This window comes from Manis pentadactyla, chromosome 10, assembly GCF_030020395.1.
Source record: "Manis pentadactyla isolate mManPen7 chromosome 10, mManPen7.hap1, whole genome shotgun sequence".
NCBI lineage: Eukaryota > Metazoa > Chordata > Mammalia > Pholidota > Manidae > Manis > Manis pentadactyla.
Genome location: NC_080028.1, coordinates 35,196,230 through 35,214,475, shown reverse-complemented (window position 1 = coordinate 35,214,475; position 18,246 = coordinate 35,196,230). Strand labels below are relative to the sequence as shown.

At 36.6% G+C, this 18,246-nt stretch overlaps 1 protein-coding gene across 1 annotated transcript in view; it reads right to left on the bottom strand.

Moving 5' to 3' along the window:
* Positions 1 to 564: 564 nt before the first annotated feature.
* Positions 565 to 18,246, bottom strand: part of LOC130679256 (transmembrane protease serine 12-like) — a 33,045-nt gene continuing 15,363 nt past the window's right edge. The window contains exons 5-6 of the mRNA XM_057487879.1: positions 3,872 to 4,014; positions 565 to 1,094 (exon numbers count right to left, since the gene is read on the bottom strand). Of these exons, the coding sequence (XP_057343862.1) occupies positions 843 to 1,094; positions 3,872 to 4,014 (395 nt within the window). The 3' untranslated portion in view covers positions 565 to 842. The remainder of the gene's footprint in view (positions 1,095 to 3,871; positions 4,015 to 18,246) is intronic.

Here is an 18,246-nt window from a genome sequence, read left to right as displayed (position 1 = left end):
GGGTTCTCCAAAGTTGATTTGTAGTAGATACTAATTTGGTCAACATTTTCTTGATAATATTAATAACTCATTCTATACTTTGGTCATTGTAAAGTTTATTCTAGATTGGCGACCCTCTTTTCCCACCTTGCTTGTCAGTCACCTCTCCTCACAATTAATCTGGAAGGCCTGAGGAATGCAAACTTTTAGCATGGGCTTCAAGAAAATAAAGTTCCAAAAGCAGGTTAAAGTGCTGCAAAAATGTCACACATCATAAATTTCTAAATAAAAAGTGCATTATTTTGAAAAAAAAAAGTACATTATTTTGGGGTACCTGCACTGCAGTTCTCTTGGCATAGGAAAGGAAGTACTGATATGAAGTAAACTATTATAATTAACATTTAAATAATAAGAAAATGCTTATTTCTCCAAATAGCCCTTGAGAACCAGAAACAAGATGTTAATTTGAAAAATAATATACAGACAAGTGTTTTTGAGTAAAATAAAGTGTAACTTAAAAGGAAAGAGTTCTGATTAATAAAAAGTAGCTTTTGTTTTAATTATAAACTCTTTATTATTTGGCACTACATACATAAAGTATATTTTTAATTTTATATATAAACTCTAGGAAGGTATTCCAAATTCAAAATTATGATTACAAAGTAAAAGAGGCACATCAAGGAAGCATGTGATTTAGTACCAAATTTACAATTACATATCTAGTAAGCCACAACTCTTTTATTCCAAAAATGTCCACATGGGAACTCTAACGTGGATACTTACTAATCAAAAGAATAAATGATTTTCATTATATAGAACATGGAAAGGGATGCAATACAAAGTAAACATTCTTCAGAATTTCTCTATGGAATAGCTAGTAATACAATAGAACCTAGAGCTGCAAGGATCTGTCCCAGTAGAATATTTATATTAAATATGCCTTTATTGCTTGCCTGGTAGAGATGATCTGTCAGCCACTTTTGATAGAAGGATGGCCCACAATAGACACCAGGAAAATTTTTTCGACCACAGCCATATCCGTAACTGGTAATTCCCATTACAAAAAATTGTTTCTGGTCTGGTAAGTAGCACATTAATGGTCCACCACTATCACCCTATTTAAAAAGTCCCAAAATAGCCTTAGTTACTTCTAGATGTCTTTATACAACAGCAAATCTGGAATGAATCTATCACAATCACATTAAACATAATTTACATAAATATACACTTTCAATATTATCTTCAAGTTTTAGAGATCTATAGATTTTCAGTTTTATTCCAACTCAAACTGGAGGTATTTGTCTGGCCCGGTATTTAGAAGAACCATATAGCTGGTAGATAAACTTCCCATCTGAATAGTTTTGAACAAGAATACTATAAACCAAATTGTTTGCATTTTTTAGTATAATTACTCAGGAGAAATATAATTTAAAAGTATACTTCTAGTAGAATACTATTAGAATACTTCTGCCTAATGCCATGTGTGAAAAGTATAATTTTAAGATATAAGAAGGATTCTTTTAGGTTTGTGTATGGTTTGCTAGCTAATGGAGAGGAGTAAACTGGCATCTTGCAAGAGATGGCATCTTTCTAAGTGTTGACAGTGGCTGGTGCAGGATAGCAGGAATAAATACGGCTAAGCCTCTCAATAGTATTATAAATCACAAATGTCTGTCATAGTTCATACAAGGCTGTCAATGTACCAAAACATAATCAAGGACTACTAATCTCTCAAAACAACAAGGACACTGAGATAACTCTTCCAGTATCTAAAGGTTAAGGATCGTGTTCCTAAAGTGTTTTCAAATTTTCTATATAAGATAGGCACTGAATAATTATTTTTTGACAATGAGTGCATTTCAATTTAATTAGATTCTTTACTATTTTACTCAGCAAGATTTTTAAGGTAAAGGACACAGGAAAGATAAGCCCTAAGTTGCAGAAATCAGAAGGAGTAGGAAAAGATCAGAGCATGGGGTACTGTTTGGGAGTGAAGTGCTGGTAAATTTAGAAGTAGGGAAGACAAGGAATAAAGAAAGATTCAAAAGCACAAGAGCCAAAACAAAAACATAGATAAATTTGACTTCATAAAAATAAAAAGGTTTTGTGCTACAAATAATAACATCAGGAAAGTGAAAAGACAGTCCACAGAAGGGGAGAAAATATTTGCTGACCATATATCTGGTAAGGGACCTGTATTCAGAATATGTAAAGAATGTTAATGACTCAATAAATAAAAGATAAATAACAATTTTAAAATGGGCAAAGGATCTAAATAAGCATTTTACCAAAGCGGATACACAAATGGCCAATAAGCTTAACATCAAAGATGCTTAACATCATTAGTCATCAGAGAGATGTACATTAAAACCACAAGGAGATACCACTTCACACCTGCAAGGGTGACTATAATCTAAAAGACAGACAATACAAATGCTGGCAAGGATATGGTGATATCGGAGTGCTCACACATTGCTGGTGAGAAGGTAAAATGGCGCAGTCACTTTGGAATATAGTTTAGCAGTTCTTCAAAATGTTTGATATTGACTTGGCAATTCTACCTCTAGGTGGAATTTTGAAGAGAAATGAAAACATATGCCCACACAAAAAATTATACTTGAGTGTTTATGGTAACATTGTTTGTAATAGCCCTGAAGTGTAAATAGCTCACATGTTCATCAACCACTGAATGGATGAATAAAATGTGGCATGTCCATTCAATGGTATATTATTCAGCAATAAAATTAGTAAAGTATTAATACATGCTACAGTGTGGATGAACCTTGAAAATCTAGTAATAAGTGAAAGAAGCAATAATAAAAGACCACATATTGAATGATTCCATTCCCATGAAATTTCCCTTAGTAGATGAATCTACAGAGATTAGTGTTTTCCTAGGGCTGGAGGTGGATGAGAGGAAAATGGGAAGTAACTTACAATGAGTAGAGATTTCTTTTGGAGTTGAAAAAAGCATTCTAAAATTGGATTATGGTGATGGTTATACTACCCATAAATATACTAAAAGCCCATTGAATTGCATACTTAATATTTTTAGTATTCATGAATTTATTTTTAATATTCAGTGATACATCTTAATAACTGGTTATATTCTCAGTGCCACTGTACACATCTCTCATTAACTTGGTTTAAATTCTCTCATTCCCCCACAGATGAAACTATCCTGTTTGGATCCCTGGATGCCTTACTTTTTTTATCATTCAACTGAACTTTCAGGTAGGCAAATACTCTAATTTCAAATTCCACACTGAAACTAAAACCAAACAAAATAAACTATTGTGTCCCAACAACCCAACTGAGAACTATTTCTTCTGAAGCCATCAGGACTTTTCAGTTACACATGATTATGGATAGGAAGTTTAGAAGGTTTACATAAAATCCAGAGTTTTTATTAACAACCAAAACCAAAGGGTAATATTGTCATTTCCCTATAAAGCTTCATCCTCTCCTGAACTTTATTTTCCTCCATCCATTTCCCCATTTCTCCTTTCTGAACTTTCTCTTAGACAAAAGTTAGAAAAGCATAATTTTCAAGGTACAATTCCATTGAGTTGTTATATACTTTAAAGGATGAACTGTATATATATATATATATACACACACACATATATATATTTATATTTATATATATAAAACTCAATAAAGGTGGTAATTAAAAGATTCAAGACAGATTTTGCCTATTGTTGGCTATGACTGTAGAAACTAAGGAAACAGGAAAACAAGAGGATTTGGATTGTTGGAATAGTTAAGAAGGAGAAAAAGGAATTTAGCACTTTTAGACTTGAATTATGCCTTCACAGAAAGTGATCAAAGGCCTGTTAAGGTTCCCATCTGGCTTTAGAAAATATTTCTAAGGAAAATTACTTGGTCTTACCCTGCAAGTATCAAAAACTCCATCTTCATCACCTGCACAAAAGGAAGTGCTAGGAATTATGTTTCCATAACTCTTCTCAGAATTACAGATGTTTCGAGAAATATAATGTACTTCTGCTTCCTGTAACATATTTGTAACATTACCTGTTAACAAAAAAAAAAAAATCAATTATTTTGGAGGACAGGCATTTTGACAGTGATATAAAATGTTCGTGTTGAATAGGTTTTCTTTCCAAAATGACTGATTCAACAATTACATAAAATGGTATTCATATGTGTATGTACGTGTATATATGCCAAGGAAGATTGTGGAAGGATGTTCACCAAAATGTTAATGACAGGTGCCTCCAGATGATAGGAATTTCAGGTTATTTTTAGTGTTATTCTCATGTATGTCTTGAAGGTCTCACAAAACAACCTATTGTTTTTACAAAATAAAGCTGTATAAAAATTGTCGAGGACTAAAGAGGTAAATGTTACGTCTATCTTTCTTATGTTGCATATAATTTTTATTATATTTTCTAATGATGCTAAGTCTTGAAGGATGGTGAACATGACAATAAAACATTCATAATTCTTATACTCCCCTGACTTATCTGCTAATTCCTGAACATAAAGTGGTTCTTTGCTACAGAAAAGATAGGAAAATATAAGACAACACTTCAGGAACCATTGAAAGACACATCATTGTAAGATTTATCCATAGAAAACCTGCTCTAACAGCATCTGATCCCATCAGCCTGTCTGACTTGCAGCTGTTATGGGTGATAGCTGAATCTGTGGTTGTGCCCCACATCTTCCCTAACTTTTCTAGTAAGAGACTCTGTCCCCTTGGCTGCAGGTGGGTAGATGACTCAGTGTTCCATTCACAGAATTCCATTCTCCTGATGACACTCATTGCTCTCAGGGTGACTACATTTGGTATAAGTCTAGTCAGTTAGAACACTTCTCCAGCAGTCTTTTTAACTGGAGCTGCCAGAGAAGAACCTTTCACACCATAGTCACGTGTCTGTTTAGATGTAAGTCCAAAGCAGCCTGTGGCCATAATTCCAGCCTACTGAGAACAAGCAGCCTGAGAAAGTAAGTCAACACGCAGAGAATAGGAATAGGAAACAGAAATGTAGTGGATCCCAGGTGCATTCAGATTCCTGGATCGAGCCTTCCTAGAGGCCAGACACATTCTGCCCTTTATTTGGGAACCATTTCAAGTAATACTGGGTACCTAGAAGAGAATATATGTAACATACAAGTTATAGAATAAAGTAACCAAATGAAGACCTGTGAACTTACTGCCCAGTTTATGAACCTGAACAATACTAATGCCAGTGTGGTATTCGTAGAGGGCTATTCAAAATGACCAGAGATTTTCAAAGTGAATAGAAAAGAGAGTCCAGAAAGAGATGTCTGGATTTTCTATTCTGTTACACCAGTCACTGAGAATATCCTTGCTTAAATATAACACTGACTAATTACTATAGCCTTAGAATGAACGATTTCTGGATGGCAACTCCTCCAACTTATTTTTCTTCTGTAGAAGTGCTTTGCGTGTTAGGTCTTTTACAATGAGCTTTTCAATTGTCTCAAATTTCATGTTAGGGTTTATTATCCCGTTTTTTTTTTTTTCAGTTTTTCAGGTAAAATTGACATCTTTATAATACTGAGTCTTTGAAATCCATTTTCTTAGGTATTTATCAATGTCTTTTAAAAATGTACTAGGAATTTTTTTTCCATAAAAGGCCTGCAATCTCGTTAGATTTGTTTTTAGCTACCTAATCATTTGCATATTTATTGTAAATGTAAATTTCTGTTCACTTTCTTTTCTAATATTTTATTATGAAAAATTTCAAACACAAGCACAGACGAAAGAATTTCTCAGGGAACAGCCCATATGCCCACTCCCACATTCTTTAGTACCATTGTTTCCTCTGTTAACTGTTTTTCTTTTTTCCTATAGATATTTGGCAACTTTTTATTTAGATAAAATTTCAGTTATATATAGAAAAGTAGCAAGAATAGCACAGAGAACTATCAAATACCCTTTACTCAGAATCACCAGTTTTTTTACTTTTTGTCACACATTGTACTCCGCTGGTGTGTGTGAATGGCAGACATTGTGCCTGTGTCCTTAAATATTTTAGTATGTCCATTTATCAAGATTGGGAAATTTAACAGTGGTTAAATAACATACTATGCTCCAATTCACATTTAATTTCTATGTATTTTTGGATTTTCCAGAAATGTTTCTGTTACCTATTTGTAGTTAATATCATTGCTGATAGTTTAATTCCAACCACGGATCTACTTTCTGTCTTTATCTTTTCTGGACATCATATAAATGAATCACAAAATATGCGGGCTTTTGTGTCTGTTTTATTTCACTTAGCATAATGTTGAAGCTTATATCAGTACTTCATTCCTCTTTACGGCTTGATAATATTCCACTGTATGAATATATAACACTTTATCTCATTATTATTTTTTTTACTATTAAGAGTAATGTTCCCATGAACACTCAAATACAGGTTTGTGTGGACACCCGCTATCATTTCTCTTGGGCATATATCTAGGAATGGAATTTCTGATTCATGATAACTGTGTATTTACATTTTTGAGGAACTGCCAAACTGTATTCCAAAGCAGCTGCACCATTTTTATATTTTCACCAGCAGTGTGTGAGGTTCCATTTTTTTCACATCCTTGTCAATACTTGTTACTTTTTGATTATCATCATCCCCGTGGGTGTGACATATGTTAACTTTTTAAATTATGTTTTCTAACTATCAGTAATATATAGAAATGATATAGATTTTGGTATATATTTGGTTTCATATCTGGCCATTTTACTAGACTCTCTTAATTCTGATGGATTATAGGTTATTTTTTAATGTAGATAGTCATGTCATCTGTAAAAAATTAATGCTTTGTTAGGCCCTTTCTCAATTGTATGTCTTCCGCATCTTTTTCTAGTATTACTATACTTCCTGGAAACTCTACTCCAATATCGAATATAAGTAGTGAAGGTGGGGAAAATAATTCCTGATTTTAAAGGAAATATTTTTCTATGATGATGATGCTTGCTGTACTTTGGGGGTAGATAACCTTGGTCAGGTCAAGGAAGTTCCCTTCCGTGTCTAAATTGTTGTGAGCTTTTAACAATGCTTCTGTCCCTATTGAGATAATCATATATTTAAAAAATCCTTTAATCAGTTAAAATGGTCAATTATGTCGCGCGCCTCGTCCTCGCCGGCAAGAACAGCACGCAACAACAGCAGGATTCTTCTGCAGAAAGCTTTAATCTTCAGCTCTTTTGTGATACAATCATCAGGGGAAGGACCCAAAGGGAAAGACTGGGCTAGCTATATAGTTCTCATGCTCCAAGCTGATTGCGCGCTGCCTGTGATGCTTCATTAGCATAGCTGCTACGATACGCCAATTGGTTAGCAGGTGAAGGTCTAATTAGCATGTGGTATGCGGCCAGGAAGTGGCGGGATTATCCAGAAGTAGTCTTTGTTTTGCCTACAACTTTTTCTCAAGCTGGGCGCCATTTTTAGGTGCGGCAGGTATGGCTACCAACAATGAAATTGAATCGGTAATCAAAAAACAACCCAAGAACAAAACCTCCATACCAGATGGATTCACCGCTGAATTTTATCAGACATATAGAGAAGACATAATACCCATTCTCCTTAAAGTTTTCCAAAAAATAGAAGAGGAAGGAATACTTCCAAACTCATTCTATGAAGCCAGCATCACTCTTAATACCAAAACCAGGTAAAGATCCCACCAAAAAAGAAAATTACAGACCAATATCCCTGATGAACATAGATGCAAAAATACTCAACAAAATATTAGCAATCTGAATTCAAAACTACATCAAGCGGATCAATACACCATGACCAAGTGGGATTCATCTCAGGGATGCAAGATTGGTACAACATTAAAAAATCCATCAACATCCACCACATCAACAAAATGAAGGACAAAAAACCACATGATCATTTCTGTAGATGATGAATAAGCATTCAACAGAATTCAAAATCCATCCATGATAAAAACTGTCAACAAAATGTGTATAGAGGGCAAGTACCTCAGCATAATAAAGGCCATATATGATAAACCCACAGCGAACATCATACTGAAGAGCGAGAAGCTGAAAGCTTTTCCTTTAAGATTGGGAACAAGAAGGGGATGCCCACTGTCCCCACTGTTATTCAAAATAGTACTGGAGGTCCTAGCCATGGCAATTAGACAAAACAAATAAATACAAGGAATCCAGATTGGTAAAGAAGAAGTTAAATTGTCACTATTTGCAGATGACATGATATTGTACATAAAAAACCCTAAAGACTCCACAATCTGAATTCAGCAAAGTTGCAGGAAATGAAATTAATACACAGAAATCTGTTGCTTTCCTCTACACTAATGATGAGCTAGTAGAAAGAGAAATCAGGAGAACAATTCCATTCACAATTGCATCAAAAAGAATAAAATACATAGGAATAAGCCTAAGCAAGGAAGTGGAAGACCTATACACTGAAAACTACAAGACACTCTTAAGAGAAATTAAAGAGGACACTAACAAATGAAACTCATCCCATGCTCTTGGGTAGAAAGAATTAATATTGTCAAAATGGCCATCCTGCCTAAAGCAATGTACAGATTCAGTGCAATCCTTATGAAAATACCAAGAGCATTCTTCAATGAACTGGAACAAATAATTCAAAAATTCATATGGAACCACAAAAGACCCCAAATAGCCAAAGCAATCCTGGGAAGGAAGAATCAAGCAGGGGGGATCTTACTTCCCAACTTCAAGCTCTACTACAAAGCCACAGTAATTAATACAATTTGGTAGTGGCACAAGAACAGACCCACAGACCAGTGGAACAGAATACAGAGTCCAGATATTAACCCAAACATATACGGTCAATTAATATATGATAAAGGAGCCATGGATATACAATGGGGAAATGACAGCCTCTTCAGCAGCTGATGTTGGTAAAACAGGACAGCTACATGTAAGAGAATGAAACTGGATCATTGTCTAACCCCATACACAAAAGTAAATTTGAAATGGATCAAAGACCTGAATGTAAGTCATGAACCCATAAAACTCTTAGAAAAAAAGGCAAAAATCTCTTGGACATAAACATGAGCATCTTCTTCATGAACATATGGGTGAGTGAAACAAAAGCAAAGATGAACAAATGGGACTAAATCAAGCTGAAAAGCTTCTGTACAGCAAAGGACATCATCAATAGAACTAAAAGACATCCTACAGTACAGGAGAATATATTCATAAATGGCATATCTGATAAAGGATTGACATCCAAAATATATAAAGAGCTCATGCCCTCAACAAACAAAAAGCAAATAATCCAATTAAAAAATGGGTAGAGGAGCTGAACAGACATTTCTCCAAAGAAGAAATTTAGATGGCCAACAGGCACATGAAAAGATGCTCCATATCAGTAACCATCAGAGAAATGCAAATTAAAACCACAATGAGATATCACCTCACACCAGTAACGATGGCCACCATCCAGAAGACAAATAATAACAAATGTTGGTGAGGATGTGGAGAACGGGGGACCCTCCTACACTGCTGGCGGGAATGTAAACTAGTTCAAACATTGTGGAAAGCAGTATGAAGGTTCCTCAAAAAACTGAAAATAGAAATACCATTTGACCCAGGAATTCCACTCCTAGGAATTTACACAAAGAATGCAGGAGCCCAGTATGAAAAAGACATATGCTCCCCTATGTTTATCACAGCACTATTTACAATAGCCAAGAAATGGAAGCAACCTAAGTGTCCATCAGTAGATGAATGGATCAAGAAGATGTGGTACATATACAGAATGGAATATTATTCAGCCATAAGAAGAAAACAAATCCTACCATTTGCAACTACATGGATGGAGCTAGGAGGTATTATGCTTAGTGAAATAAGCCAGGCGGAAAAAGACAAGCATCAATTGATTTCACTCATATGTGGAGTATGAGAATGAAGAAAAAAACTGAAGGAACAAAACAGAAGCAGACTCACAGAACCCACTAATAGTCTAACAGTTACCAAAGGGAAAGGGACTGGGAAGGATGGGTGGGTAGGGAGGGACAAGGGACAAAAAGGGGCATTACGATTACCAGACATAATGAAGGGGGTGGGGGGCATGGGGAGGGCTGTACAACACAGGGAAGACAAGTAGTGATTCTACAGCATCTTACTATGCTAATGGAGAGTGACTAATGGGGTATGTGGGGGGGACTTGGTGATGGGGGGCATCTAGTAGCCATAATGTTGCTCATGTAATTGTAGATTAATGATACAAAAATAAAAAATAAAAAAAGTAAAAATAAAAAAATTAAGACAGCGTTGTATTGGTTTAACGAGAGCATAGAGATTGAACAATAGAACACAATAGAGTCCAAACCCAACATATATTTATGGCTAATTGATTCATTTATACAAACTTTCCAGAAAATGCAAGCTCATATAGACAGAAATCATATTAACCATTTCACGAGTGTGGGACTAGAGGCAGGCATTGATTGTAAGTCGCCACAAGGGGACTCTTGGAAGTTGAAGGAATTCTAAAAGTGTATTGTGGTGCTGGTATAAATTTACTTGAAATCACTGACCTGTATTCTTACAATGTGAGAGTTTTATGTTTTATAAATTAAACATCAATAAAGCTTTGCAAAAAATGACAAAAGATTTTTAACCATATTTGGAACATAAAAAATAACTACCAAACTCACATGTGAAAGAGGAAATCATATTTTAAAACCTTGAAACTAAATAATAATGGTGAAAACCTAAAAGCTTGTCCTCTAGGATCAGGAGCAAGTCAAGGATGTCCACTCTCACCACTTTTATTCAACATAGTCTGGAGGTCCCAGCTATAGCAATCAGACAACACAAATAGGTAAAAGGCATCCAAATTGGTAAGGAAGAAGTTAAACTCTCACTATTGAGATGACATGATAGTATACATAGAAAAACCTAAAGACTCCACCAAAAAAATGATTAGAATAACTGGATTCAGCAAAAAACAGGATATGAAATTAATACATAGAAATCTGTGCATTCTTATATACTAACAATGAATTAGCAGAAAGAGAAATCAGGAAAACAATTCCATTTACAATTGCATCAAAAAGAATAAAATACCTAGCAATAAATCTAACCAAGGACATGAAAGACCTATACTCTGAAAACTATAAGGCACTCATGAGAGAAATTAGAGACACCAATATGTGGAAATTGATCCCGTGCTCATGGATAGAAAGAAGTAATATTGTCAAAATGGCCATCTTGCCCACAGGAATTTATAGACTCAATGCAATCCCTGTTAACGTTCCAATATCATTTTTCAATTAACTAGAAAAAATAGTTCTAAAATTCATATGGAACCACAAAAGACCCTAAATAGCTAAAGCAATCCTGAGAAAGAAGAGCAAAGCTTGGGGGATTATGCTCTCTGACTTCAAGCTCTACTCCAAAGCTACAGCAAACAAAACAAGTTGGTACTGGCAGAAGAACAGACCTATAGATCAAGGAACAGAATAAGAGCCCAGATATAAACCCATGCATATATGGTCAATTAGTATATGATAAAGGAGCCTTGATTATACAAAGGGAAAAGACAGCCTCTTCAACAAATGGTATTGGGAAAACTGGACAGCTACATGCAAAAGAATGAAACTGGGTTATTGCCTTACTTCATACACAAAAGTAAACTTGAAATGGATCGAAGACCTGAATGTAAGTCATGAAACCTTAAAACTCTTAGAAGAAATCATAGGCAAAAATCTGAGTAAAAGTATGAACAGTTTTTTCCTGGACACATCTCCTTGGGCAAGGGAAACAAAATCAAACTGAAAAAGTCAGACTACATAAAACTAAAAAGCTTCTGTACAGCAAAGGACACTATCAGAAGAACAAGAAGGCAACCTACAGTATGGAAAGATATATTTGTAAATGATTTATCCAATAAGGGATTAACATCCAAAATATATAAAAGCTTATATGCCTCAACACCGAAAAAGTAAGTAATCCAGTTAAAAAATGGGTGGAGGACCTGAACGGACATTTCTCTAAAGAAGAAATATAGATGGCCATCAGGCACATGAAAACATACTTCACATGGCTAATCATCAGGGAAATGCAAATCAAAACCACAATGAGATAGTCACACAAATCAGAATGGCCATTATCCAAAAGACAGGAAATAACAAGTGTTGGCAAGGATGTGGAGATATGGGAACCCTCCTACACTGTTGGTGGGAATATCAACTGGTGCAGCCACTGTGGAAAGCAGTATGGAGGTTCCTCAAAAAACTAAAAATAGAAATACCAATCAACCCAGTAATTCTACTAGGAATTTACCCAAAGAATACAAAATCCCTGTTTTGATGATATATGCCCTCCTATGTTTATTGCTGCATTATTTACAATAGCCAAGATACAGAAGCAACCTAAGTGTCCATTAATAAATGAATGGATGAAGAGGAGGTGGTACATATACACAATGGAATATTATTCAGCCATAAAAAATTTAAAAATCCTGCTATTTACAACAACATGGATGGACCTAGAGGGTATTATGCTCAGTGAAATAAGTCAGGCAGAGAGAGACAAATACCATGATTTCATTTATTTGTGGAATATAAAAACAAAGCAAAACAGAATGTTCAGAACAGCAGTAGACTCATAGACATGGAGAAGGGAATGGTGGTTACCATGGGGAAGGGGATGGAAGGGGTGAGTGGGAAGGGTGAGGGAGATTAAACGGCACAAAAATTCTCAATTATAAGTTGGTCACAGGGATGGTAGTACAACGTGGAGAATACAGCCAATGATTCTGTAACATCTTCCTGTGTTGACAGACAGGAACTGCATTAGAGAGGGTAAGAATTTAATAATGTTGGTAACTATTGAACCACTGTGTTGTATATGTATACTTGAAACTTATATAAGATTGTACAAGGATAGTTCAATTTTAAAGAATAAATTAGAAAAATTAAAAACTAATCCATGTATATACTACATAGCAAAACTTGAGTGTTGCAGCTAAGGTAATAAAGGGAAACTTAAAGCTCTAAATAAGTACACTTTTAGTTTCAACCATGTGGAAGAATAAATATTTGACCTACTAGAGAAGGCTGAACATTATGCATTAATGTCCAACTTAAAAAAAAAGCTTTAAAGAACATTACATGACCCACAGAAAGTAGAAGAAAAGAAATAGATATGCACAGCAATTAACGATAGAAAATAAAATCAGGAAAAAGAGGACCAACAAAGCTACAATTTAGTTGAAATATTGTTGAAAAAAACAACAGACTTCCTGGTAAGACTGATGAGAGAAGGAGACAAGGCACAAATATAAATAATATTATGAAGTAAAAGGTAATTAATACTTTAGACAATGTAATGTTCTGAATTTTAATGCTTAGATAAAATGGATAAATCCCTAGAAAATTCTAACCAACCCAAACTGACTAAAAAAGAATAGTCCTATGGAGAGTAAAGGAAGTAAATCAGTAACTGAAATATTGTTTTCAAAAATAAAACACGAGAATGCAGAACAAGTAAGTCCACCATAATTACCAGAGACAGATTATTTAAACCTATAGAAATATTTCAAAGAATCCAAAAAGAGAGAACATGCCCCAACTCAGTGTATGAGGACAGTAATCATCTTGACCAAGTCAGATTAAGTATAATACAAGAGAGGCCAGTATCATTAAGTGCATCATTCCAAACAAATTATCAGCACACTGAATCTATAAAGAATAGGATAAACAAGTGAATCTATTAACTACAGTTTTGTCCATGTGATTTTATATTAATGATTCCAAACTAAAAAAATAAAAACATTTAAAAAAAAAGAATAGGATAAACAATTTAATGTAGACAAGATAAGTGTATCTAAGGAACTCAAAGGTGGTTTAATATTAGAAGTCTCTTAATGTAATTGTCTTGGTAGCCATACCTGCCGCACCTAAAAATGGCGCCCAGCTTGAGAAAAAGTTGTAGGCAAAACAAAGACTACTTCTGGATAATCCCGCCACTTCCTGGCCGCATACCACATGCTAATTAGACCTTCACCTGCTAACCAATTGGCGTATCGTAGCAGCTATGCTAATGAAGCATCACAGGCAGCGCGCAATCAGCTTGGAGCATGAGAACTATATAGCTAGCCCAGTCTTTCCCTTTGGGTCCTTCCCCTGATGATTGTATCACAAAAGAGCTGAAGATTAAAGCTTTCTGCAGAAGAATCCTGCTGTTGTTGCGTGCTGTTCTTGCTGGCGAGGACGAGGCGCGCGACATTTCATTGCTGGTAATTGGTCTGTTTAGATTTTCTGTTTATTCCTTGGTCAGTCTTGGAAGGTTGTATTTTTCTAGGAAGTTGTCCATTTCTTCTAGGTTATCCAGATTGTTAGCATACATATTTTCATAGTATTCTCTAATAATTCTTGTATTTCCATAGTATCCATTGTAATTTTTCCTTCATCATTTCTGATTCTGTTTGTGTGTAGATTCCATTTTTCTTTTAATAAGTCTGGCTAGAGGCTTGTCTATTTTGTTTATTTTCTCAAAGAACCAGCTCTTGATTTGATTGATTTTTTCTATTGTTTTGTTCTTCTCAATTTTATTTATTTCTTCTCTGATCTTTATTATGTCCCTCCATCTGCTGACTTTGCGTGTCATTTGTTCTTTTTCCAGTTTCAATAATTGTGACTGTAGACTATTCATTTGGGATTGTTCTTCCTTCTTTAAATAGGCCTGAATTGCTATATACTTTCCTCTTAGAACTGCCTTCGTTGTGTCCCACAGAAGTTGGGGCTTTGTGCTGTTGTTGTCATTTGTCTCCATATACTGCTTGATCTCTGTTTTAATTTGGTCATTGATCCATTAATTATTCATGAGCATGTTGTTAAGCCTCCATGTGCTTGTGAGCCTTTGTTTTATTTGTACAATTTTTTTCTAGTTTTATACCTTTGTGATCTGAAGTTGGTTGGTAGAATTTCAGTATTTTTGAATTTACTGAGGTTCTTCTTGTGGCCAGTATGTGGTCTATTCTGGAAAATGTTCCATGTGCACTTGGGAAGAATGTGTATCCTGCTGCTTTTGGGTGTAGAGTTCTGTAGATGTCTGTTAGGCCCATCTGTTCTAGTGTGTTGTTCAGTGCCTCTGTGTCCTTACTTATTTTCTGTGTGGTTGATCTGTCCTTTGGAGTGAGTGGTGTGTTGAAGTCTCCTAGAATGAATGCTTGCATTCTATTTCCTCCTTTAATTCTGTTAGTATTTGTTTCACATATGTTGGTGCTCCTGTGTTGGGTGCATATATATTTATAATGGTTATATCTTCTTGTTGGACTGCCCCCTTTATCTTTATGCAATGTCCTTCTGTAGCTCTTGTTACTTTCTTTTTTGAAGTCTATTTTGTCTGACATAAGTATTGCAACACCTGTTTTTTCTCCCCATTGTTTGCATGAAGGATCTTTTTCCATCCCTTCGCTTTTATTCTGTGTATATCTTTGGATTTGAGGTGAGTCTCTTGTAAGCAGCATATAGATGGGTCTTGCTTTTTTATCCATTCTATTACTCTGTGTCTTTTTATTGTGCATTCAGTCCATTCACTTTTAGGGTGATTATTGATAATGTACATTTTGCCATCATAGGCTTTGGATTCGTAGTTACCAAATGTTCAAGGGAAGCTTCTTTACTATATAACCATCTAACTTATCTCTCTTATTAAGCTATTATAAACACAGTCTGATGATTCTCTATTTCTCTCCCTTCTTGTTCTTCCTCCTTCATTCTTTATATGTTAGGTGCTTTATTCTGTACTCTTTTGTGTTTCCTTTGACTATTTTTGTGGATAGTTGATTATATTTTTTGTCTTTAGTTAGTATTTGGTTGGTCTGCTTTCTTTGCTTTGCTTTTATTTTCTCTGGTGACATATATTTAGTCTTAGGAGTGCTTCCTTCTAGAGCAGTCCCTTTAAAATACCATGTAGAGGTGGTTTGTGGGAGGTAAATTCCCTCAACTTTTGCTTGTCTGGAAATTGTTTAATCCCTCCTTCAAATTTAAATGATAATTGTGCTGGATACAGTATTCTTGCTTCAAGACCCTTCTGTTTCATTGCATTAAATATATCATGCCATTCTTTTCTGGCCTGTAAGGTTTCTGTTGAGAAGTCTGATAGCCTGATGGGTTTTCCTTTGTAGGTAATCTTTTTTCTCTCTCTGGCTGCCTTTAATACTCTGTCCTTGTCTTTGATCTTTGCCATTTTAATTATTATATGTCTTGGTATTGACCTCATTGGGTCCCTTGCGTTGGGAGATCTGTGGGCTTCCATGGTCTGAGAAACAATTTCCTTCCCTAGCTTGAGGAAGTTTTCAGCAATTATTTCTTCAAAGACACTTTCTATCCCTTTTTCTCTCTCTTCTTCTGGTACCCCTATAATATGAATATTGTTCTGCTTGCTCACACAGTTCTCTTAATATTCTTTCATTTCTAGGGATCCTTTCATCTCTCTCTGCCTCAGCTTCTCTGTATTCCTTTTCTCTGATTTCTATTCCATTAACAGTCTCTTGCATCTCATCCAGTCTGCTCTTAAACCGTTCTATCAATTATTTCTTTTCTGTTATCTCCTTCTGGACTTCATTCCTTAGCTCTTGCATATTTCTCTGCAGGTCCATCAGCATGGTTATGTCTTTTATTTTGAATTCTTTTTCAGGAAGATTGGTTATATCTATCTCACCAGGCCCTCTCATTGGGATTGTCTGAGTGATTTTGACTGGACCAGATTCTTCCATGTTTTCATGGTTATAGAAGTGGTCACAGGCAGGTGGCATGTATGTCAGCTGGGAGAGCAAAGTCCCTTCCTGCTTATTGGTCGCCTTGCTCTTCTCTGCTGCCTATGCTGGTTACCTGCACCCCGGGAGTAGACTCTGGGACAATCTCCTGAACTGCTGTGGGCAGGGCCACCCTCAGGCTAGCATAAAGCACTGCATGGGGTTGTAGTCACGCCTGGTGTGTTCTCCTGTGAGAACAGTGCCCCTTCGTGCCTTCCCTACCTACCTTGCTCTGGGTTCTGCTGCCTGTGCCAGTTACCCACACACCAGGAGACGACTCTGGGACAATCTCCTGAGCTGTCATGGGCAGGGCCGCCCTCAGGCTAGCCTTGAGCACTATGCGGAGTCACAGCCATGCCGGGTGTATTCTCCTGTGAGAATGGTGTCCCTTCGTGCCTTCAGGTTCTGCTCCAGCTTTTGCTGCCTGTGCCAGTTAGCTGCGCACTGGGAGGAGACTCTGGGTGGTTGCTGTGGGTTGGGCTGCTCTCTGGCTGCTCCACAGCTATGGCGGATCACCCGGTTTGCTTGTAGCATCATCAGGGAGAACAAATGGCAGGCTGCTTATCACTGTGAAGGGCTTTGGGGCTACTTTACCCCCTAGATGGTTTGGGGGCCTGAAGTTTCTCAACATTCCTATCCTTCTGGGCTGAGTGTGCTGGGACGATTTTGTTCAGGTGTTGAGCCCTTGTCCCTTTAAGACTTTTAAAAAGCACCTGCTTTTCTTTTGTCCCAGGGGAGCTGGCTGTGGGGACCTGCTCATGGTCTCTGTCTTGGACCCTACCCTTCCATTTCTCTAATATCCAGCACACCATGCAATGTGTGTCTGTGCTACTGGTGCAGATTACTGGGGCTGGTTATTTAGCAGTCCTGCCCTTCCACTCCCTCCCCACTCTGATTCCTTTCCTCCCACCAGTGAGCTGGGGTGGGGGAAGTGCTCAGGTCCCACCAGGTCCCGGCTTTGTATCTTACCCCCTTCGTGAGATGCTGAGTTCTCGCAGATATAGATGTAGCCTGGCTGTTGTACTGTATCCTCTGGTCTCTCTTTTAAGAATAGTTGTATTTGTTGTATTTTAGGAAACATATATGGTTTGGGGAGGAGAGTTCCACCACCCTATGCACACCGCTATCTTGAGCCCACTGTCTTAAGTTTTTTTAAAGATTGACATACTATTAAAGATGGTGGCGTGAGAGGTGAGACAGAGACCTCCTCCCGGAAGCACATATAAATCGAAAATATAATCAATAACAACTAATCTTGAAAGAGCAACAGGAAAGACAGCTGCGCCAGACTGCATACAGCTGGAGAAAAGAACAAACCTCACAGAACAGGGTAATGTACCAAAGCTGTGATCCAACAGGACCCAAGCCCTTGCCCCACCCCAGCTCACTGGCAGGAGGAAGATAAACAGAGTGCGGAGGGAGAGAAGGCCTAGGAGTGCTGAACACCCAGCACTGGAGACCTGCTCTGGGAGCAGGAACCTATATTGCATGGTGCTGTGGAGAT